The 24,964-nt window shown below is 39.9% G+C and overlaps 1 protein-coding gene across 14 annotated transcripts in view; it reads left to right on the forward strand.

Annotated features, from left to right (window-relative positions):
* PARD3 (par-3 family cell polarity regulator) overlaps positions 1-24,964 on the forward strand; it is a 461,531-nt gene that overhangs the window by 269,463 nt on the left and 167,104 nt on the right. For all 14 annotated transcript variants that reach the window (XM_063324476.1, XM_063324481.1, XM_063324479.1 and 11 more), the window contains 3 exons: positions 10,368-10,556; positions 11,023-11,193; positions 22,500-22,650. In XM_063324476.1, coding sequence (XP_063180546.1) covers positions 10,368-10,556; positions 11,023-11,193; positions 22,500-22,650 — 511 coding nt within the window. The remainder of the gene's footprint in view (positions 1-10,367; positions 10,557-11,022; positions 11,194-22,499; positions 22,651-24,964) is intronic.

Below are 24,964 nucleotides of genomic sequence, written 5' to 3' on the forward strand. Positions count from 1 at the left end.
GGAAATAGAAAAAAATGCACCTTTGAAATTAAAAAAGAAAAAAAAACCTTGAAAATGGAAGGCCTGAAATAAAATTTATATGTAAACCCCAAAATATAAAACCTAATTTATCAACACCGTATTAATATTCAGGGGTTACATTCATGTAACTGTTATTGTGAAATCATTTACACTAATATTGTGACACTTGGATGCAGTAGTTGAAATCTTCATAGATGTAACAAAAGAAAACCTTGAAAATTAGTTTTTTCTTAATGTATTTGTGGCCTGAAATCCTTGAGAGAGAGTTATTTCTTACTACCCATGTAGGAAAGCATACGACTTCCCATTTTGCACGCCATCACAGAATACAGATTCTCATATTCTCATTCTTGAACCTTCCGTATGAGGAGGTTTTGTAACTTGCTAAGCTCGCAGAATCGAAGCTTTGCTCTCCAGTTATCCATAAGAAATGCAAATTGCTAATGCATCTTCAGCTCTATCCAGTAACTGTGCCCTAGTGAAAACAGTGCTGCTGGTTTTACCTTCTGTTTTGCTGACGAAGGGAACAGGCGCTCCGTTTACTCCTGGAGCAAGGAAATCTCCTGTATCTTGGTTGAAAGATTGTTTCACCCAGCCACCAGTTTGTGCCATTTGTGTAGCTGATGACAACACGGAACAGATGCACCTATTTCTAAACATGGTGATTATTTGGAATGCAGGAGATTGACCGTAATATGAAAACTAGTAATTTATCATTATTACATTTCTGTTTCTAAGCATAATTATCTTAATCTTGTTACAGAGCATTGACATGAACTGTTAATTATGCTATGTAAAACATCTGCCAATTAATTTTTCCTCATACTCTTTGAAAGTCAATAGTGTTTCGGTAATATTTTGCTTTTACAATTGTCATTCACTGTTTGTTTTCTGAATTCAGAACCCACAAGTTAACTTTCATGTAAGCATAATGCTAGAAAAATAATAATTATTGTATATGTAAGTATTTTCTAGGGAGCGTTGTCTATTGGTAAAAAGAGATTCAAAGTTAGGATTCAGGATTTCATTTCCTGATTGTTGCACTCAGCAGCACGGGAAAGCTTTATTTTTCTGTTCTCATTTGTTTTTCTGTCAAATTGCTGTAAGTGAGCAGAATGTTATGAATTTTAGTGAGTGTAGGATTTGTAACAGTGACATAACAAGAGCGGTTGGTGTGTTGGAACAATATATAAATGTTTAGCAGCCCTGATAGAAATTGCAAATGGGATTGCTTTTTATTTTCCTCTGAACTTGAACATCTGATACTCTTGATATTATCTGAATTTCTTTTTGATCACCATGTTTTTTCAGAATCCAAGGATAATGTCATGGCTAAACCTAGCAGCGTTTTTGGGTTGAATTGCTGTTCCTGCAATAGGCTTTTCTGTGTGATTCTGAGTAAATCAGCTAGCTACGCTTTTTATGCAAGAATTCATCACCTACAGGAATGGGGTGATACCACCGTGGTCAGAGGCATTTGTAAGAACTAACACATATTTATTTTATGCACTTTTTGTTTGCAACTTTTTGTGTTACAAATATGAGATGGACTAGCAAATGCCTAGAAAGACGTAACTGACAAAGACAAATCGATTAATGGGTGAAAGTTTCTTGGAGCTTAATCCAGGGGGAAGAAAGCACTGTCACTGTTGAGCTTTAAGATGGTGATGTTCTGAGTGTGTGTGTGTGCGTGCGTGTTTTTTACTTTTGGTAAAAAGCTGTTTGTATTACTTCAAGATACGTAGTCACTTACACACATCTTCAGCATTTATAGAACCTTTGTATCATTCAGTTGATGCAACTCTTCCTTCACGCAGAACCTTTTTTGGAGAACAGTTTAGAGCTTCGTCGATTTCCATTGCTGCAATAGCTGATCCAAATGTCTAAAAATTGAGCCAAGATCATACAATGACTAATAGCAGCCTCCACCACGAGCAGTGCTATCATTAGATACAGAATGATTTTATCAAAAGAGGAGAGGTTTGACTGGTGATTAAGCTGGTGCTGTTATTTCCTCCATGGCGTTAATAACTGATGCTGATTATTTTTATACCTTTTTATCTTCTAATGGTGTGAGGCATAAGGGTGATTACGTTTTAAAAGCAATTAGTGCTATTTTGAGTGGTTTCAGATTATATTCTTAATAAAGTTGTGACATAAGAAACAGATCGCTGGCCAGATGAAAGAAAGAGGTAGTGAATGTGTGATCTTCTGCAGGATCCTGTTGTGTTTACAGTCTTTTCCCATAGGAGGTACTCTAATATCAAATAGCATGTTCTGGGGCATTAATGAGTAGAGATGAGACATTAATTCCTGGTGAATAATTACAACAGTTGAATGACTGTGTTTATGAATGCTCTTCGAGTATTCTGAATTTCCTGGAATGTTCAATGATAATCCACATAAACTTCTGTGCGACATTGTGCTTGGGACTGACCCCCAGGCTCCTGGTTTTGACTCCATCGTCTGCAGATGATTGCCCTGGGCTGCAGTGTGGCACACCCAGGCTGGCTCCGGACAGCACTGTGGGGCGGCTTTAGCCTTTTTCTCAAAGCTGGTGTTGATAACACTTGCTGGCCAGTTGCCAGTTTTGTGGAAGGCAATGTGCTATGTGTCCCTCCACTGAGGTTCTCTAACAGGGTTGCCTCAGTGCCACTGTTGCACAGTGATGTGTGCACATTGTTATTCACCATTATTATACTTTTCCCTACATACCAGCCTTAGGTTATTTTGGATAGTAAGAGTTGATTGTGTTAAGGCATTTACAACTCAGACATCAGATATCAGACTGAAAGGGGCCACCAGGTCCTTTAGTGGGTCATCTGCTAGCACAGGCAGTGGGGTCATCAGGTTCTTTCAAACACTTGACCTAATTTGGGTAAGTGCATTGTTGCTTAAAATTACTGTTTAAACCTCTGAAAACTCATTTGTTACGTGCAAAGCTTGTTTTACTGCACTATTGGCTTTAAACTCTTGGTGTTGATATTTCCTTGCTATTAAGTCCAGGAAAAAAAGTGAGATGAAGTTGTTTGCCACGGTTGCCTGCAAGTCTGTATCAGGAGTAGGAGAAAGGCACAGGTCAGTCCCATTGCCCAGTAGGGGCATTGCCTCGTGTGGAACGTGTTTCTTGCCGTGGACTTCTACAAAGGCGTTATTTCCCTTTCAACTTTGTTTTTCTGTCTGGCTTTCCCAGACGCTCACTATCTGTTTCTTTAGTCTTTCGGGTCTTGTATAGCCACTGGGCCAGTGAGGGAAGTATAAAGATTTTTTGGGAGCTGTGTCATTAGTGTGTCGGGCATTGAAGTTTCCCTTGAACAGGGGATAGCGCAGAGAGCTGTAGCTTTATAGGCTTCTTTGGCAGAGCAGACACCTGCTGTGTATCTAATCCCTTGGTTTTTGCCGCTCTAGGGTAAGCATCTTGTAAAGACATGGGGTTAGCATTACAAGCGCGTATATGTTTCAGAACATAGAGTAGGACCACAAAGTTTGAGTAGGAACAAGAGTTCGGAACAGGGTGTGTTGGCCTGAATAAGGCACAGTCATTATGGTAAAGGCAGCGGACTAGTCCCTGAGTGAAGTTCGGAGACGCATAACCACGAAAATATTTTTAGCGGTCTGATCAGTTGATTTGAAACGTAGAATCTCAAGTGCTTAAACCAGTTTCTACGACAGCCCAGATCAGAGTGTTAGCATTAGGGAGAATAATGTTAGCATAGACAAGCAATGGCCTTCTTACAGACATGAATAACAACCATGTGCATGTATTTAAACATGGGCTTTTGCAAAGCTTTGCTTTTCATACTAAATGAAAATCACATGCTGGAATTCTTGTGCTTTGGAAAACATCTAACTTTTTCCTAAACCATTTTTTAATCCATCAAAAGCATAAAACTGAAAACATTTTTGAATGTGGAATATGTTTTTTGATACTAAATTAAATCCTTAAAATGGACATAACTGGAAATGTAACGGGCCTGTTTTGTGGTGTTTTCATGAGCGTTTCTGTGTATAAATAAGTACCAAAGTTAATCCACATACAATATGCAAAAAACTTTTCCTTGATCGGATTAAAATTAAAGCAGGCCATATTTCCCATAAAATCTCAGAATTCAAATGTAGTTTTTGATATTTAGCAGCTGCTGTTTGATTTGAACAAGAGTGCAGTCTTTGCCAGATGTGACATATTAACTTAGCTAATATGAATAATGAGTCTCAGTGTATACGTGCAAATAAGATTCATTAGTGTTTATCTAACATATGGGCGATATTAAAATACTTAACCTAGGAAGAGTTAGAAAAAGAAAGCAAGCATAAGAGTTTTAGTTGTTGAGTTGGCTTAAGCCCTACATCATTTTATAACTAGGTAAGAAGACACTTAAGACCCTTATAACCTGTAATGCAACACATGATCGTTTGTTTTTATAAAAAAAAAGAGGGGAAAAAAGAAGATAAAGGCCTTGTTGTTTTTCAGGAGGAAACCGGGTTGGAGTGTGCATGTCACGATTGGATCAGTAGGCAGGCTTTTCTCTGCTGGAGGTCCAGTTTTAAATCTGAATGAGCTGCTGTAGTTGTATTTCTGTAATGCCTACCCACGGCAGGATGCATCTCCTCCTCGGGAGAGGCCTCCACTGAAGCTGGAGAGGTGTGTTACGGGCCACCTACATTGCTCTGTTTTCAGTACCTCCAGCAGTAATACATCTACATTTTTATAAGTACCAAACATCACCCCCCACGAAACAGTTGTTGACCATGGATGTTGTTTTGCTTCCTTAGAGCTGCTCAATTTACGTGTTCTACATTTCCATATGTGATGGCATATGATAAAAGTGAGAGTTGTCAACTTTAGGTGTATCTCAGTTTAGAAGGTGGCCTGGTATGACAGTAATGTCACCCACCTAACTTGAAGGACAAAACAATTTTGAGTCATCTTTGATGTCAAGAATGTTTTTGCAGAACAGCTAAGTGAAATCTCCTCTCTCTTGTGTATATCATGCATGTTTTAAAATAAGAATTCTACTTTGTTATACTGAGACAAATTTTATTGGTTTCCCGATGTATAGGAGTTATGATTTTTTAGTACCGCGGGTGCCTTGTGAGAAAGAATAATGAATTCTGTATTAAAATCTTCTACAGATTGAAAATATCCTGGGAAAGGCTGTGACGTTAGGTTGGAATTCCCCATTATTGGGACCGAATGACTAAACCTGGGATTTTGAAAATTCCAGACCTTTTACTTTTCTAGCCTGCACTTCCTAGACCTGGTGGGCTCGTAATGTCCATGGGACTTCAAACTCGTCTTTCAAGAACTTGAGATTTTCAGTCCGGACACATTTGAAAGAGAGAAGATGCATTTGTGAGGCAAAAGGCTGATAGATTAACAAAATAGTAATTAAACAGAGGCTAATGGGCTTAGGGCTGTGACTTTAGGAGGCTGGACGCAGCAGGATTTGGGGGCAGGTAAAGTGAATAGCATAGATGGGGGGTAGGGTTTGTGCTGTGGTTACAGAATTTATCATGTGAACTTCATCATGGCACAAGAAGGGTGCGTTTGTATACGTACATGCATGTGCGTGTGCGTACAGGAGCCCTGCAAATGTTTGTGTGTGTGTTATATACATAGCTTGGAAGTACAGGTTACCCTCTAAGAGTGGGGATACGGAGCTTTAGTAATTGCTTCTGTGAAAGACAGCAGGAGTGCACTGGATTTTTGCTGAGAGTCCCATGATTAACTTATTTCTTTCCCCTATACATAATCACAGAGTAACTTGCAGGCAGGTTTCAGCGACTTAATAGCTGCTGAGACGACAGCATGTCTAAGCTTGCAAGAGGATGAACTTCGCTGGAGAGAATGTGGCCGGATTTGTAGCTGCAGCGAGCCGCTTCGGAAACTTGTCCCAGCTTGATTGAAAATTGCTTCCCCCGTTAGGTGGGAGGAGGTTTTTCTTTGCTGTTGGGTTTCTTTTTTCAGCCATCTCATGCTGCTTACTCACCAGCTGAACCTGATGAGATTTTATAAAGGGAAGAAGTCCCAAGCAAGAAATTTCTTCATCGTATTTAAAACATAAAAGGATAAGGAGGAGATGCTGTTACTAACATGATGAAATAGACTTATTGCACTTTTAGTGTCAAGGTCCGTTTTAATGTTGTTTAGAAAATTAAATCATGTTTTATGATCAGATCAGAAATCAGTGTTATGTAGAAGAGAAAAATAATTTCCTCCTGTTTAACCAATGGCTTTTTTTTAAATCCCCCTGTGTATCAAAGCATGGCCATAAGTTTGCTCTAGTCAGGAAGTTTATCTTTAAGATATATTTATGTTGTATTTAACAAGTGAAGAACTTACCTCAAATGTCATTTAGTATAAATTGATACTAAGTATGAATTCGAAGCAAAAAAAAAGAAGTCACCTACATATTTTATCACCAATCGAATTTTTATTACAAATTACATACTTGAGCAGCTTCATTCATCCAGCTGAAGTCATTTCAGATGACCTTTTCCTCAGCAGACTCTGTCTGACCAGAATATTTTGCTGCTGTTAATTGTTTTGGACACAGTGTGTGAAAAGTCTTAAGGGAGTTAAATTTTGTTGTTCAGGGTTCATAGTACATAATTTGGCTTGCATGTTTACTGCTGGCCTGTCAAAGTATATGAAGGAATAAATTTCTCCCACAGATCAACTAATCATGAAAATAGTGTTGAGGTGTTTGATTGACATAGCGAAGCTGTTAATTTAGAGTATATCAAGATCAAATGGAAGTTATTGCAATTAGGAAGTGATTGTGTTCTCAGATGAAATTTTTAAATGCTGCATTTTAGATTTTTGTGCATTTTTATGCTGTCTCATGGATGTATTAGGGAATTTTTATGATTTGTTACATTTACATACTTAATGCTCGACACAATTTTAGCGCAAATTTTACTTTTTTGATTGGGGAGAGTCACTGTACATGCAGTGTTTCTGTACTCTCTAAAGGGCTTTGGGGAACAAAGGATTCAGCCACTCTGAGGTTTTGTTGGGTTTTGTTTGTTTGTTTTTGTTTTTACGACTTTGGTTTAAAATACTATGGTATCCTGCTAAAATCTTCCTGCTTATTTCTCTAAGAACGGCTCCTTTATGACATGCTTAGATGTTACTGATCACTATATAGTTCTATTCCGAGGTTTGTATGTATAAAGTTGTATTCAATATATCATATGTAGTAAGACCTTCTTTGGTACCATGGTGTGGCACCAACTTTAGAGTCGGTACTTTCATATCCCTAGTCCATAGTCCTTGAATCTTAATGGTTCAGTTATTCTTGAAACCCACATTTTTCTCCTAAGTATTCTTAGGAAAAATTGTGGCATATCAGAAAGAAATGCTTGTTCTCTTTATCACTTTCTCTTTTTAAAATCTACATTCAAGCATATGGTACTGACAGATGACGTGCAGATTCTAGAGGGCAAAAGACTTCTCATGTCCCTAAAATTATGGACACAGGCATGGTGGTGAGGCAAGCTGGCTGAGTTGAAAAGACCTGTGGATACCCTGTGAAGTCCCTAAAGCAATTTAGCTTTAGCCCAGTAATGGTATTTTTTTCTTTGGATGAGTTGAGCAATTTTCTCATGGCTTCACTACTTCTGTTCTAGTGCTGAGGCTGCTGTTTCTCGTTTTTTCACATGCATGATCTGCTCACTCATGTGCAGCTGCTAAAGAGAAGTTTCTTCCAGGTTTGGGCGTTAAGTATCACCTCCACACTCAGGTGTCTGTAGCCCAATATTAGCACTAGATCTTTTCCCTATTTAAGCTTGTAGAAAACAAGCCAGCAGAAGACTCACGTTAAGAATAGTGCTGAGCTGATAATGCCGCTCTTTGGTCTTGCTGAAGAGAAGTGGCGTAGAGGCCATTAGCCCGGTCCTTGGGGATGCTTACTGAGATGCTCTCTCCAGTTGACCCTTTGGCATATAGAAGTGCACCCGATGGGGACAGGCTGTGCCGGGAAGCAGTTTAGGTCTCTGCACTGGAAAGGAGCTGGCTGTGGATGAAGTTCTGGCATATTTTTAGAACAGCAGAAAATACATGGAGGGGAAGATTGATTGTAAATTTATGATAACAGTAGTAAAGAAAAATGCAGTAAACTTAAGTGCTTTGTTGGATTACCCATACATCCTGCCTTGGCTTTATCTCCCTTTTGGCTTGCCAGCTTTTATTCCTACTATTTATTAAGGAATAAAAGTGAGCAATGTTACAGAAAATAAAAGGTAACGTGCATGTGTCTCAAATTGTTTGATTCTGCAGCCACCTGACGAAAGATGCACCTCAAATGTATGCTGTAACTAGTGCTTTTGTGCTCCAAATGGGAAAATGAGGGTTGTAATTTTCCCCAAATTTGGCAAATATTTTTTCCATGGACACAGTGCACCTTTCCATTCCTGACAGCTAGCACAGATCATGCTGATTTACATGGCCAAGAGATGTATTTGGATAATGGAATTCATAAGCCATCCAGTTTAGCTGTGGCACTTGGAATAGAGAGTGTTGATTTTTATTTTTTTTTCGTAATTGATGAAGCATTATGCTTTGTTATAAACAAAAGATGGTTAGAGACATGCAAATATTGTCTAATGCAAGGGAAAGGTCTGGTGAACACATTAAAGCTCATGCTTTTAACCAAGTGGGAAAAGACAGAGCTCCTGTTTTTCTTCCCTCGGCTGTTCTGGTTCTCTCAGCAGTCTGACTGCCTTCCCATGTGACATTTTCGCATTGCATTTCTAGGTCAGTGGTGACACAACTAGCATGCTTGTGCCCAAATTGATCATCTCAGTCTGCTGTACTCCACATGGCTTTCACATCCATCTTTGCTGTAGTCTGTGTTTGGATTTCAGAGGAGCCTGTCAGCTTTGCATTTCCTCAGGTCTTAAGAAACAGGGGTGGCTCAGCAGGCGCATGTTAGCTTCTCATGTGTTTTGTCCTGCTCCAGGTATCTGGGAGTAGGAGAAAAATAGGAGTAGCCAGCTTTGCAAATAGATGAGAGTGACGTGGGAAAAGCTGGTATAAAATCAGTGTTAGTAAGGGAGGTGACACATTTCCTAAGGTAATGAAAAAAAATTGGCCAGATTAATTCTTCCAGAGAAGAACTTCGGACTGTTGGACATTACTGTGCACTTTCTGGCGGGCGTTCTCTTACTTTTTCTCCTTCATATGGGTGAAAAAAAACAGCACAGTTGGGTTCGTGAGCATCTTTCTGGAGGCCAGACACTGTGCCCACTGCAGAGAATTGCCTTTAAGGGCATGACTTTTTTCTTTAATTGATAAAGTTATAACCAAAAGTGGTTATAACCACTTTGTTATAACTGAAAGATGATCAGAGACAAGTGGACGATGTCTGCTGCCAGGGACGGGGCTGGTGAACAGCTCATCCCTCCCATTCCTCCTTTCAGCAGCAGCCTCTTGAGTATAAGCAGAGCTCCTCAGGGCCTGGCCGTTTTCTTTCCTGGGTGCTGTGCCCATGCCTGCTGCCCCCACAAGTGCCACCACGCTGTGGGGACACCCCAGGGCCCCTGCTCCCAGCCTGCTGCCACCCCAGGCTCGTCGGGAGGCGAAGCGAGAGGCCGGTCTCCTGCACTTGCACGGCTTTCGGATGCGTGGAAGGGTGTCACTGAGCGACTCCCTGCCAGGGACGCTGGCAGGTCTGGGACTATAATTCCTGGTGTTCAAAGCCTGGGATTGTCCCAGTCAGGCTAAAACTGGGTGTGGAGGGCAGTGAAGAACCAAAGATGTGGGTAGGAGGACAGAGGTGAAAGGCAGAGCTGGGAAAGACGGGAAAATGATCACTCAGAGCTGGATTTGATGCTAAGCCTGGCAGTAGCTGTTGCAGATATCAGCTGTGTAATTTTCTGTTTTTCCTAACACAACAAGTTTAAACAAAATGAGGTGAGGTGAATGAGTAATTTTTGAATTTAATTTTCTTGCACTTAGTTTCTCTCCATGACTGCAAAGCTACCATAGATGATGATGATATTTTAAAAATTCTGTAGGTTTGCAAGTAAGACAATATTTCTGATACAGCTCTCTTTTGAGAGAGAGTGTGAGTTGGTGTTAATGGCACATTCAGTAATGACACACGATTCAATTATTTTACTAGACAGAGAAGCACTTAGACCCAAACATAAGATTTCTGAATCCAGGCATCAGCTGGAGGTGACTGAATATATACTATTTGTGCACGCTTCTTCAAATAATTACTGTGGAAAATATTGTGGCATTGTAGTTAAAAGCAGGTTTTTTTAATGCTAATAGCTGAGGGAAGAGAATTCCCTAAGAGAAATGCTCTTCTATAATCCCATGTTAATCTTCCTGACAGAAAGCAGAAGAAGAGGAGCTTGTCCTCACACCTGATGGCACCAGGGAATTCCTGACATTTGAAGTTCCACTGAATGACTCTGGATCAGCTGGACTTGGTGTGAGTGTCAAAGGTAACCGGTCAAAAGAAAACCATGCCGATTTAGGAATCTTCGTCAAGTCCATTATTAACGGCGGAGCAGCATCCAAGGTGAGAGGGAACATCTGTGTACCTTTGTTTTCCTCGGTTTTCCATAATAAGGCTGTTTTAAAAATAACCACAGATTCAAGAGGAATGAAATGGCTCTGTAACTAGCTTTTTCCAATTACACCATCAGAGGTAACATTTAGATTTCTACTCAGATTCACGTGTTTGTTTATCCCAGGATTTAAACGGCCTTTACAGATTCTCGGGAAGGATACGAGCAATCTCTGGTACAGTTCAATTAGTACGCTATTTGTGCAAAGAGGTTAAGATAATAGCTTGCAGTGCAAATCTGTAATTGGAGAAGACATTTACTACAATGGCTGCAGTGGAAGCTATTATACCTGTGTTCATTTGGCCATAAAGTACTAAGACTAAGCACAGTTGTTTGGGTTTTTTTTCTTTTGGTCCAGCAGACTAAACTTCTTTTGTGTGTTTTTTATGTAACTAGCTATAATCTTTCCTTTTCCAGGATGGCAGGCTTCGGGTGAACGATCAACTAATAGCGGTAAATGGAGAATCATTATTGGGCAAAACAAATCAAGACGCTATGGAAACTTTAAGGAGGTCCATGTCCACTGAAGGAAACAAACGGGGAATGATTCAGCTTATTGTGGCGAGGCGAATAAGTAAATGCAATGAGGTAATACGCTTTTGATATCAAAACTCTGAGTTTTTACTTCTAACGTATTTGTGTTTTAGGAGATGTCACGTTTCCTCTGAGACCTGGAAAATAATATCTGAGAAGCTAAAGAGAGAGAATTACAAAATGATCCGAATTTCAGTGTTAGACATGCTAACCTTATTACCAATCAATAAAGTTTTTCTTTTGAGTATTTTCATCAATGAATAACAGGAAACAGTGAATAAAACTATATTGATTTTGTAATTGGATCCCACTGTTTACGTGATTTTTGTTCTTTGGAGATTTTTATGTAGGTCTATTGAGTCTTTCATTTATAGACTTAGTGTTAACTGACTTGCTTCTTTGTCACTTTCATTTTTTTTAATTAAGAGTAGAGCTCTTAAATTTCATTATTGTATTTTATCTGAGCAATTAAAAGTTCCATGTAAAGATTCTGCAAAACTTCATGCAAATAATTCTGTTATTTTGGATTTTAAATATGTTGTGTCTTGGCCTTCATTGCAGGGAAGTATAAAATACTGAATTTAGGGTGACATGGTGATTCTTTTTCTGATATTATTTGCAGCTTCTGTCTCCTCCATTGGAGTGTTAATGTGTTGATGTTTTGAAACATTTTCATGATTTCTAATAGTTTATCTTCTAGATTAATGTAAACAATACTATATAGCAGAAATATGTGGGCATATGACGCTGAGAAGGACTGCAGATGCTGTGGAGGATTGAATTAGACTTCAAAATGATTTTGACAAATTGGAGAAATGCACTGAGTTAAACAGGGTGCAGCTGAATGGTGGGTCGGGGAAGCATCTGTTCTTAAGACATCTAAAAGTCATTCTTTCATTCTTGTTAACACTGGTAAGGTCTTATCAGAGATGTTATTTCTTGAGCATCATGCTTCAAAAATGATGTGCACAAATTGGTTTAGTACTGCTGATCTTGCCTAGGGGGAAAGGGAATGGTTTATTTCTTAATGCATAAAATTGATCTTAAAAAAATTCCAGTTTATAGCGTATTATAAAATCACGTTTGAAAAGACACTAGTCTCTCTAAAAGTATTAAGCTCCTCTTGATTAACTTCTTATACACAGCTTTAATACGCATACACACATTTATATATACACGCTGCTGGAGAGCCATCCGGGATGCACACAGTTTCTCACTTGGCAGTGAAGGAATTCTGACCGTTTTATATTTGGCGATGTCCTGTTCAAGCCATAATTCTGAACTCGGACTCCAGAGGGCACAGACTACCCTTTGGAGACTGTTTATTATTCCTACTCAATTTCAGATGTGTTTTATATGTTACTACATAGAAAGGATGAAATATTTTAGACTATTTCTGTGTTTAGTATATAGTTATTATTTTTTTTCCCAAAAAGGATATGGAAGATGTTCGCTCCTCTTTTAGTGAAAGTATTCTATAACAGATGTACCAACACAGCGTTTATAAACATGATAGAACAAATCCAGCAATGGATTTAAATCCAATAGATTTTTTTGCTCACTCAAGTTAAGAATAGTTTGGCACCCTACGTCTGTTTAGCATTCACTAATTTATTTTGCAGAAATCACATGGCAAAAATGCCACAGCTGAGTCTACATTATATGTGCCCCAAGATGAAAGAACTGGTGATAGAACCAGATTTAGATACACTGAAATGTAGCTGTAGAGGGAGCAGGATGGGCCGCCTCTACCATTTTTTGTGGATTTTCCAGCTCCTCAATGAGCTAGTGAGATGAGCTGTAATAATTTGGGAAAGTGATGATATGCAATTATTGGTGTAGTGATCATCTATGCAAAATAATTTTTGTAACTATTTTTTCTCATGAATTCTTACTTTCATCACATTAATTCAAAGGAAATAACGATGTCAATACTGTTTGCATATTTTAGTAGGATGAAAGCACGGCTTGCATGGACATAAAGCTATTTACCTGCTGAGCTGGCATTATTCAAGAAGCCGGTTTTCTGAAAGTCTTGCAATGTCCGTACTTCAATAAAATGAAAAGTGGAGAGAGAGGGTTTTTTCTTGGCATTTTGCAATTAAACCCTAGTTCTTTGTTCAAGAATTGGACGGATTTAAACTGTAGATATTATTAATCAGATGTAATACCGATGAGCTGTGATAGTATTACTTATGTATTGTGTAGACATGGCGCTTAGGGACATGGTTTAGTGGTGGACTTTGCAGGTTTATGCTTGGACTGCAATGATGGTTGGACATACTGGGGTATGGTTGAACTTGATGATCTTAAGAGTCTTTTCCAGCCTCAATGATTCTATAAATACCATATATGAGTGTGGTATTCAGCCAGCTTAGCCCCTAAGTAATGAATGTATGGACTGAGACCCAGCTGGAGAGCAGCACTGCGTGACTGAGCGTCACGGTGATGTTCACTTTCCCATGGAGCATCAGATACTGGCCATAACTGGCAGCCTCAGCTATATTATGCTTAATTCGGCAACTTAGATCACTTAGATGCAGTGGCACACAAGCTGTCCCCTTAGAATATTCCTGTAGCTGCCACCAGCCCAGTATAAAGGCTCAGCAAAGATTTTTTTAGTATTACAACAAAAAATAAATGACATCTGACTGGCAGCAAATTCAGGAGCTTGGAGATTAGAAGTAAAAGCATCAGAAGGGCAGAGCCTGTCTTGGTAAATCACACCTTTTACCAGCGTGTTCCTCAGAAATAGGGTTTTACTGCTTTCTGTTAAAGACAAAAAGAAACATTGACCTGTTGAGAAAGTATTTCCCTGGTGTTTTCTATGCTTTTCTTTCTCTTTTGTTTCTCCAAAAGTGTCACCATAAAATACCAACAGCAACAAAAAAGATCCTGTTCAACTGATTTCTTCCCTGTGTTGATTCAGCATCGTATATGCCCACTGTATGGACAAAAATATAACTTATACTCTTGTTAGTCTTGCAGAACTACAGTTAAGTGGAACGAGCTTGATTATATTCCCATTTGTGCATTGCCAACAGCGGTGTTCATTCCGCTCCATTCCAGTGGCGTGGTCAGTCCTGGGATTCCCTACCATGCCACAGTGCAGAAGTGTCTCGGAAGGGGAATCTGTACAAGTGGTGATAACGCCAATGCAAAAAAGAATTATGCTCAGCTACTGGATGATAAAAAGATTTGCTGTCTGGCTGTTAAAAAAAGCAACAGCAAAAAGAACAAACAACCCAAGCCTTTGTGGCTTTTTTTCCTGGCTTCAAGTCCAGTAATCATTTTGCATTTGCAAAATCAAGCTGAGTTCTTTTGAGATAGATAGGCAACCCAGTCTGCTTTTTTCTTTGGTAAAATTGAGTTTGAATTGGATTTTAAGAAAGTTAGCAGTATGAATACTGTTCTTTTGGTTTTAGTATTCATTTTCATAATCAGCCCTAAGAATTGCAGGAGGGAGCAGAATTTACTTGCCAGCACAGTTCTGCAGAGTGCCATTTCTCTGTGTTTCATTTCAGACCAGAATTTTCATGTGCACTCTGTATTTTGGTTGCTGTCTAGAAGAGAGGACGGCTCAGCTGGCTTTAGAGAAGTGGGGACAGTTGCTTCCGACCTGCTGCAGAGGAGCTTTTTCTTTGTCAGAAAGCTTTCTTAAGGTTCAAAAGTCAAAGTCTACTTAACTGGAGCATGAAACCTTTTCATGCTTCAAACTTTGTAAAGTGACCTCTGATATTCCTTTTTCATGCCAGCGTTATTCTCGTACAGCTTCAGCAGTTCTCGTGTTATAGCCTAAGCCTCCAAAGCAATTATAGTAACAATAAAAATGTACATAAACACCGTAAGAGTATTATCTGTAAACTCAAAAGAGACCACAAACTTCCCAGAAGGTAAAAAGCATTTTTATGCTGTTGTGGTTTTTCTGAACTGGAGTAGCCTGTAGAAAGAATGTTCATTGACTCACCAGGAGATAGAATATAAATCCATCCAGGTTTTCAAGTGAATTATCTTGTAGTAAATATTGATATAAGCATGGAGCGAGTGGTAGTTATGAATGAACTCCAAGCCAAAACTGTGTATCTGAGTTTTTCTCCTGTTTGCATTACGTCTGCACGGAGTACAGTAATATAGTTAACTCTGTAAGCTGTACTATTACAAACCTTGCAAAGCTTTGTTTAATATCTCCGCCACGCCAGACAAAAATCACACAGGGAATAGTTGATGGATGCTGTTAGATTAGTGTAACAAAAACATTTAGTTTGGGATTTGGATATATCTAAGTTTCTCTCTCCCCTCCAATCCCCCTTTCAAAAAAGTTAAATATGCTGTTCAAACCTATGTTTTCAACTTTCAGCCTTGCCCTCTGTGATCAGCATTGTGTGTTGATTCCTCAAGTTTCCTTTAAAAAGACAGAAAGACTTTTAAGATACACTTCCGAAGTTGTGCAGAGAGTGGCAAAAATGGGAAGAATAACAATAGTAGTGACTTGATATTCATATGCAGACAGTATTTAACACCTCAGTTTCAGAAGACACGGCCATCAGCTTTTTGGATCTTTAAGTTGGGGCTGACATTTTTTTAATTAGCAAGGAGGCTAGGATTTAAGGAGAAACACTGGAGCTCCTTGCGCCGTGTTCTGTTCATTAGTGATATTATTATGATTAGCCTTTATGGGCAAACAGCTGCTGGCTGCATGGCCCTGACGCGTGCACAGCGCTTAGGCGTGACTGCCAGGCAGATCCCTGCAGCTGGCGGCAGTATGTGCTGATTCAAGAAAATAAAGGTAATTGTTACTTTTGGAATCCTGCTCTTTTCAGTCCTGCAACCTGGACAGCTTAGAGGCAGAGATTGCTCATCTGCACTGTGTTCATGTCACACACAGGCAGCACTTGTCTGCCATTAAGAGAGAGAGCGTCACCATTTTCCTCAAAATGAGAGATTTTGAGGTTGGTTGGTTTTTTTTCATATCTCCGTTTTTTGACAGAATTAATGTCTTGCCAAACCTGCCTGAAAAAAAAGGTTTGCAAGTGATTTGCAGACCCCCAGGTTTCTTTCTGCGTGCCTGTTCATTTTTGCTCCAGTTGCTGAGTTGAAATCGGAGCATACCGTGAAGCAGAGAAAAAGTCGTGAAGCCAAACCATATAAGGACCTCAGCAACTGTTTACATAAATCGACTGTCAGACAGATCAGTGAGAGAGACTTTCCAAATGAGTGGTTTCATTATAAAAGAAAGGAAGCAAGCAAACACCTATTTTTTTTCTGGTGTGCGTGGAAGTATAAAACATTCAGCGTCATTTTCCCTGCATGCATTACCTAGTTACCTACTTTGAAATTGGTATGACAGGTTTGGTTTTTGTCTTTTCTTGCTAGATTAGTTTTGTGGCAACCTTCTGGAGTTCATTTAACTGTGGAAAAGACTTCAGTATCTTCTCCAAACCCGGTGATTTCACTGTTCACCCCCGCTCTAAGTCATTGATAAAGCTGCTCATCAGCCTAACCTCTGCCCAGCCCTCATCTCTGGGGGAACCTACAGCTGACTCTTCTCCACCCTGAAGATTGATCTTTGTTTCCAATCCTTTAGCCAGATTTCAATCCAGAAAATTAAAACTTAGTTTCCTTAACGCCTTTGATATGAAGGTAAAGGCTTTTTGAAAATGTAAATATGCCACATCCAATTCATTGCCTGAGAGCTTGGAGAGCTTACTGGCACTTTGTGCAACTCCAGCATCCCAGTGAGGCGGGATTGCCCCATGGATGTCTGCCTTTCTCATGAACCCACATCCATCATGCTCAGTGATCTTACTCTTTTGTGTAGATGCCACCATTTTATCCAGAAGGAGGTCTGTATTTCCCAAGGTCCTCTCTAGATATATAGGCAACCACCAGTGCTCTGGCACCATGGCCATTCGTAGCAGTATGTTGAACGTTTTGGCCAGCAGTTACGCAGTTTCATAGTTGGGTTCCTTCAGGGCTTTTGGGAGAATGCCATCCAACCTGGCTGACACGTTTACTTCTCACCTACCCATTTGGTCTAATGCTCCTGTGTATTTTCTTCTGGCTGATCTCGCCCCTCTCCTTATTTGCTACAAAGAACGGGGTCAGATGTGGAAATCCCTCCTTCCCCACCGATGTCTTTAGCAATAAAGACTGACACAAAGAAATGATTGAGCTGCTCTACTGCAGACTTGTCCCTCAGGAACCCTTTCACTCTTGCCATCAAGGAATCCAACTGATTCCCTGTGTACCCTCCTATGTCTGATGTCCGTAGTGAACATTTTACCTTCCGTCTAAGCATCCTCTGAAGGGTGCTGCTTAAATTCTTCCTTCTTTCTTTCAATTTCTTGGGCTATATTGTTTGGGTTTTTTTTTTTAATTGTGGCACGTTTTCCCTGAGCTTCTAATACAGGACTTGTTAATATCCTTTTAGGCCTCTGTTGGTCTTTTTGGTGCATGATTTTCAGTGTCTTTACGTAAACGTCTTAATAGTAAACATCTCAAATATTTTAAGAAGTTATTGGGAAAGTATGTACATGGGTTTCTGTTTTGTAGTATCTTATATCTTCTGTTCTGCCCTCCTGCCAGCCCCAGTTTATTCTGACTTACTTTTTTTCCCCTTTATCTGTTTTCTGTCCTTGGTATCAACTTACAAGCTCGATCTTTGCCCAGGTTCCTCCTTATACCCCACAACCTACCATCTTAACTATATTTTGCAGAGCTGTGTGGGTTCCTTCCCACCATTACGAAAGCATTTTTTGTCTTCTGGTTGTCTTTTAACATTGTCAGAACAAGACTTTCTTAGAAACACTGTGCTAATTTTACATTTACTAGTGCAAAATTGTGCATGCAAGTCAAACCTGACCCTTTTACTGGCTATTTACCTACACTTTTGCGTCTTGCAATGTCTGTCCCTAAAGCAGGATCCCAACTTGGGTGGTAAGAAAGAAAACCGTATTTAGTATGGGTAGCAATATTGTAAAAGTATCTCTGTTGAAAAAGGAAGCTGAAGCATTTTGGACATCTTAGCCACAGTACACAGATAAGAAAGGAAAAAGAAAGCCTGGAGAATAATTCCAGAAGAAAGAGCTTCAATACCCTGGATGCAGTGTAATATATAGCACATTTGTATACTGACTTCTTTAAAATCCATAGTGCTTGCATGCCAGTATTTGGATAATTTACTTTCTGAAGGAAAAAGGGAGTCTGATGGTTGTTTCTTTTAAAAAAAAAAAAAAAAGTAGTTTGTTTATGCTTTGAATATTTTGGCAATGTTCTTGTGCATAAACTTTTTTAATATTTATGTGCATAACTTCAGATAGAATGGATGGTGGTGTTTAAGTAAAAAGGACCGCATTAGTTGTCCTTTTATCATCTAGATAAGCAGCAGCTGGGCTAGTTAGTACAGACAGTGCTTTAGCAAACAGCTGGTTCTTATCTGAATGACAAAGGGCCAGGGTAGAGACCTTTTTTATTTAAAAAAAAATAAAAAAATCTTGTTTCTATTTTTATTTTAAGAGAGTGAAGAGAAAAGGAGCTACAGGCAATCTGTAGCATGTGAGGGTTTATTGCATTTTTACGAATATGATCATTTATTATAGATCAGTGCTAGGAGCCAGAGAAGTCTCTCTCTTCAGCGTGGAGAAGAGAAGGCTCGGGGGGATCTTACCAGGGTCTATAAATACCTGATGGGGGGAATAAAGAAGACCAATCCAGACTCTTCTCAGGGCTCTGCCTAGTGCCAGGACAAGAAGCAAGAGGCACAAACTGAAATGCAAGAAATTTCTTTAAATACAAGAAAAAAATTTTCTTCTGAGAGGGTGGTCAACCACTGGCCCAGGTTGCCCAGAGAGGTAGTGGAGTCTCTGTCCTTGGACATATTCAAAACTCAACTGGACAAGGCACTGGGCAACCTGCTCTTGCTGACCTTGCTTTGAGCAAGAGGTTGGACTAGATGATCTCCAGTGGTTCCGTCCAGCCTCAACTGGTCCGTGACTCTGAACTGTCCCACCAAGAAATGCTCCTGCTAGGGGCAGGTACTTATACAAAGTGTGGGGGCCAGTTGCTGCCTAGCCTGCTTTCCTTGCCAGGCCCTTAATGAAGGGCAGGAATTCGTACATCTTTGTTTATGTTGCCTACTCTTTATCAGTTAATCAAATTAAATTATACCAGATAGCACTGATATCAGCTAAGGGAAGGAACTGGAATGTGTAATTCAAGCTTTCCATTAGAATTGCATCAGGAAGAACAAGTCTTTATTTGAACTGCAGTCTTGCTTTGGACTGTCGATCTCTTTATCTTGCCTACAGCACAGTTTCCAAATTAAATGTATTTTTTCTTACACAAACTTTCTGTTAACAATGTAAGGAAAATACTTTTTCTGTTTTTGAAAGCCAGTTGTGTAATTCCTGTCTAATTTTTGCTATTTTTAAATGGCATTGTATCTTTTGTAAAATATTTGTGTAGTTGGCTGTCAGTGCCTTTGTTTAAACCCATCTTTTGAGATGCTAATTAGAAATGGAAAAAAGTTTTCCCCATAAAATGATAAAATACGTGATTCTCTTTACAAAACACAGTGATCTAAGCACAGCGCTCTTGCTATTTCTTTTATTTACCCTGTACTTTACTGCTTTACCAGGAGTGAATTTCTGTGTATTTCTCTGATTCAGAGCTTTCTGCTTGTCAGTATCTTTCTGAAAATCTCTTGAGACCTTCCTCCAAATGAGTTTGAAAGTTGATGGGTTGTCACATAAAGAAGGACTGTGCGATATGGCTCACTAAAAGCTGGACACTTGTTACATAAAGTCATCAATATAGCACTGGGAGAATAAATCCCAAAGCACTTTGATATTTTCACACCTTATTTAAAGGCAATGAAATAAAGGTTAGTTTATTATTTAACGCCTTTATCATGCAAGTTTCAGATCTCAAGCAGTTTAATGTTGCTGTGCTTTTTTTTCTCATAGTGTTTCAGAATTTAACATTTCTATTCTTTTTGAATTTGCCTTAGATTCCTTTACAACAGAGGCTACAAATATTGTTTAATTTACTTTTCAGTAAAGCTGTCAGTTGTAATCTGCAATTTAAAAAAACTAATAAAACAAATCCTCATTTCACAATTTAAACCTTATTGAGTCTAATTCACTTGCACGGCAAGTTTATTATTCTCCTGCAGCTTGACGTGCCTCCAATTGTAATTGTGTTGACCCTCCGATGCAGTAAATCTCCCCAGTGCTTATCAAACTGGGAGAGATAAGTCTACAATTTGGAACTTCATTAAATATCTCATTTATATTAAACAGATGATGGCTTTGAACAGAAATAATAATTTTTACAGGCTCTGCGACCTCCTGATCGTGGTCTCCTCGACTTTGTGTGGCAGTGTTTTGCAGACCTCCACCCCTCCGTGTACCGGGCGTTACGCCAGCACCCCAATGTCAGAAGTCGTTAGTCCATCAGGCTGACTTCAAAGCCTCTGCTGCGGAGACTGCAGCCAGGTGCTTTGTAGCCCTTGAAGCAGATTTTTAAAAATCTTTCTTAGCATACATTTCTTAGTCATCTGGGGATTGTGGGTAGAATGATTAATAATGGGCAGCTGTTTAAAGAGGAAAAAACAACCAACAAACATGTTGCTTATTATGGTAATTCCTGAAACTATGAACTACTCCTCTCGTGCTCATTTAGATACCAGTCCTCGGAATAAGCATTCCCAGTGGCTTCAAAGAGTTTGCAGCGTGCTCAGTATCTTGCAGTATCTGGTCCCCACTGCATTTCAATACATATAAAATATGTGCGCTTAAGTTTTAACTATACACTTCAATATGAAGAGGCGTGTTGGTGAAAACAGCTAACGCTTTGATGTGTGAGTTCATATGATTACCCTGCAAAACTCATCTATTTTTTAATATTTGTTTATTTTTTAATAGCGCTGGATTCAGTCCACGCTGTTTAGATGAATTGATTAAATGTTCTCAGTGAAGCTCCTTTGGTAGCATCACCGAGTACCAGCAGGGCGCTGGAGCTCAGGTGAACTGAGGGGGTGGGAAGGCTGGATGCTGCGAGGGCTGGGTGATGGCGTGGAGAGTCTTTGTCTCTGCGGTGGGTGGCTGGGTGCTGACAAATTTGGTATCCGACGTGACTGGGAAGTGCCCGGGCACTTGTTCTCCTCGCTCCCAGGGGCCGCGTTGGGTGGCTAAACCCAGCTAGATGATATCAAGTTGCTTTCTTACGTTGCCTCTCATGGGCACTGCTTTCCACTGAGCTCTGATTCTCTGGGGCTCACTGAGGAGAACTCAACTTTTTCCTCTCTTTTTGAAAAATCGCAGAGGCGTACACAGGAAAACAGGGGATGATCAGCTTCTGCAAACAAATGCTGAGCTGGGAGGTCTCTCAGAGGAGCCTTCTGATGGAGAGCAGCTGGGGTGGGCAAGCGGCCGTACATGCAGTCTTCTCCCCTTCTCCCCATATGGCCAAGCAGCCTGTCTCCATCGTTTTTCTTCCACCTCCTACTTTGTCTGCCTCTCAGTGCCCCGGGGAGGTCTGCCTGGAGTCGCGGCGGGCAGGGACCCAGCAGCTCCAGGGGGCGAGGCCTGGGGTGGGGGGACACCTCAGGTCTTGCTGGTTCTGGTTTTGGTGGCTCTGCCTGGATGCTGCAGCAGTGCAGGGATCAGGGAAGCTTCCAGACGGGACAAAGCACGCGAGGCCTCTGTACCCTGCAGCCAGGAAAGGCAAAACAAAGTACTTATCATAAGTAGAAAAAAAATAAAAGTTACTGTGAAGTCTGCTTTTTTTGGTTTTGTTTTGTTTTTTTTTTTAACTTTCCTTTCTAACTATGAAATGCTTGAGTGTTTGCATATTGGTTACTAATATGTGTGGTGGGGTTTCCTGGGGGTTTCCATGATGATTCCATTTGAAAGCAAATGGCCCCACTTCAAAAAGCGCCAGCAGCCCAATTCCAACTGGAGTTCCTGCTCCGCGCTCCTGACAGGAGCCTTGTTCTGACAGGCTGTCAGTGTGGGAGCCATGGCCCAGCTGTCTGCCTGATAATATTGAAAAAAGCCAAAACTGTCTGCTTAAGAAATTATCTAACAAAGAAACATCAAAATGCAATTTTTTTTATTCTTTTTTTCCACCAATTTTTCGGCTGAAGGATTTGAAATTTGACAGGGCACCGTGGGAGGTGAGTGTAAAGTGGCTTAGAAAGTTGGTCATTAAGCAGAGCTGTCGTTGCAAATTATATTTGTCCAGGGTGAGAAGTTCTAGCTCATTTGGTGCCCAGACAGGTCTAGGCCTTAGGCAAGTTGTTACAGTTCCCCCATGCTGGTAAATGGACCCTGGGCGCTAATTTTTCTCTCTCTGTGCAGTTGGAGTCACCCGGGAGCCCCTCTGGGCCGGAGCTGCCCATAGAGACTCTGCTGGATGACCGGGAGCGGAGGATTTCCCACTCCCTCTACGGCGGGATCGAGGGTCTCAGCGAGTCGCCCACGAGGAGCACGGCGCTGAGTAGGATAATGGGTGAGTCACGTCAGCTCTGCCAGTCGGGGCCTGTTTTGATTCTTCTCTGTGATTCATCGGAGGGCAATTAATATGTTACGTGGGGATGAGGGAACATGGAGGTTGCACTGACCGACTTAAAACATGCCTTAAAATTGTTCCGCGCAAGCCTTCTGGATAGTTAATGTGAGAAAAAAAGTCAATAAATGGAATGGTGAAGTGAATTTCATATCCCGTGGCAGGTAGTAGAGCAAATAACAGGAGCATTTAACATGTTTTTTCTGTGTCTGAGCTGGGAGAGTAAGTTATTGGTCCGACTCGTCTCCACGTTGAGTCTTCATTTGCATGAAAGTCAGTGACTCATGAAAATTTATAATTAATTTCAGCATTTCTTCTCCTCTGTTTCAGTCATACAAAAGTACAAAAATAAATAAGGCAAACTTGCATCCGTTTATGCTTATTAGGGCATTTCATTAATTTGTTTGAATTTTTGCTTTGCAGGACACCCATTTTAAAACCTTGTAACTAATTTTAAGCATCCCTTGTGTAGATTTTGTGCCATACCATCTGCATGGCCCCGGTGGATAATGAGGTTATTAGCGGTTGCTCTGCAGCAATTCAGCTTCCGATGTAGAGAGCTAGGTAATAAAGACTTGCCTTGCCACGGGAGTGGTCGGATTTACTGACTAGAGTGGGATTATTTTGAAAGGATTTTCAAATTTAAGCACAAAAAGCAACTTGATGAAAATAGCACCTGACAGAAGATGCGACAATTGCTTGCTTGAGTTGCAAGCTTTAAACTTAAGATGTGGCCATTAAATCTGGGACTTTTCTTAGTGTGCTTGACACACAGACAGTATATTAGATGATGCTGCTATAAACTTGGTATGAAGTAAGGCTGAACTTGTTTTTTTAATTCCTTGAGATTGGTTTTCAGCCTTAGAAAATGAAAGTCCACCACTCAGGCTTTTTTCGAGACAACAGTTTGTACATATATATTTCACTCCGTTTTGGGGTTGGGTTTGTTGTGGGTTTTTTTTGTTTTGTTTTGTTTTAATTTTCTGTTTGCTTTTTCTTTGTGGTAGTAGAATGGCTACTGAAAATACAGTAATTTGCTATTTAAGATATTTCATCTTGATCAGTTAAATCTTTTGTCTCTTTTTTTGTGCATTTGGGCAACAACAGTCAGAAATAAATCCTATTCTCTTCTATTGCATTACATTTTGTGCAGCTCGGAAGAGAAATTGTATTCCTGAGAACCAAAGAAGCATGGAATCTTTTCACCCAAAGTCATATGCTGTTAAAGAGAACAATTAAAAAAAATATTTGTTGACAAATCTAAGGAGTGATAAAATAATTTGAAGTGTTTAGCACTACTCTCCGATAGAAGGGACTAGTTCTTGGGGTGTCAAGGCTTTAGATAAAACATTTTTGGAAAGCACTACCTTCTGCTTTTTCCATCAATGTTGCAGAGGATTTACACATAGAGCTCATATAAGCATTAACGAGTCATCGCTTAAACACCTTGTCCAGTGATGGGAGAAGAAACCCTCAGAGAGTCTGTGCGCGTGTGTGAGCAGCACAGTTTACTTCCACATCAAAGGAACACAGGGCTTGCCACAACAAATCGAACTAGTGGTTCATCAGTCTGGTATCATCCCTTTAACAGTAGCCAGTAACTGATTTTTCAACAAAAGAAAAAAAATCTTTCCAAAGCTCTTAAAAATGTAATGCTTTTGGATATGTAGACATAGGGGAAAAAAACCCATTCTGTGTTTTGTGTTTTATAACCTGAAGTTGATGTTTTGATTTCCTCTATATCATTGTTTTCCTGTATTGTTTTCAGAAGCCAGGAACAGTGTAGAAAATTGATTGGTTGTGACTTAAATCCATTGGTGCTGTAGTTGGAAGCACATGGAAAATCAAATTGTGCTTGAACCTCATAGTAATTGTGATCTAGTCCAACATAAGTGAAAACTGGTCTTGCTAGGACCGAATCATTCCCTTCTGTAATCACCACAGCTTCACAGAGCTGTCATTTTTAAACTCAGTTTTTAGGTAGCAGTCCATTTTTTAATATGCTAATTTTTCTAAAGCAATCAGTACCGCTAAGTTAAAACTGCAGTGTTTATAATGTTTTGTGATATTATTGCGTGCATGTTTTCTTGCAGTGCCATGCAACAGAGAGACATTATTACCTGTTGGAAGAGATATGTACAGTTGATTTTTTCAGAGTATCTAATGTTTTTAAGACTCAATCATTTATTATGCAGTGTAATTCCTGTCCTATTAGCATTGATAGTGAGAAAAAACTCAGAACTTTTATCTTCTTGAG

This window comes from Chroicocephalus ridibundus, chromosome 2, assembly GCF_963924245.1.
Source record: "Chroicocephalus ridibundus chromosome 2, bChrRid1.1, whole genome shotgun sequence".
In the NCBI taxonomy this organism is placed as follows: Eukaryota; Metazoa; Chordata; class Aves; order Charadriiformes; family Laridae; genus Chroicocephalus; species Chroicocephalus ridibundus.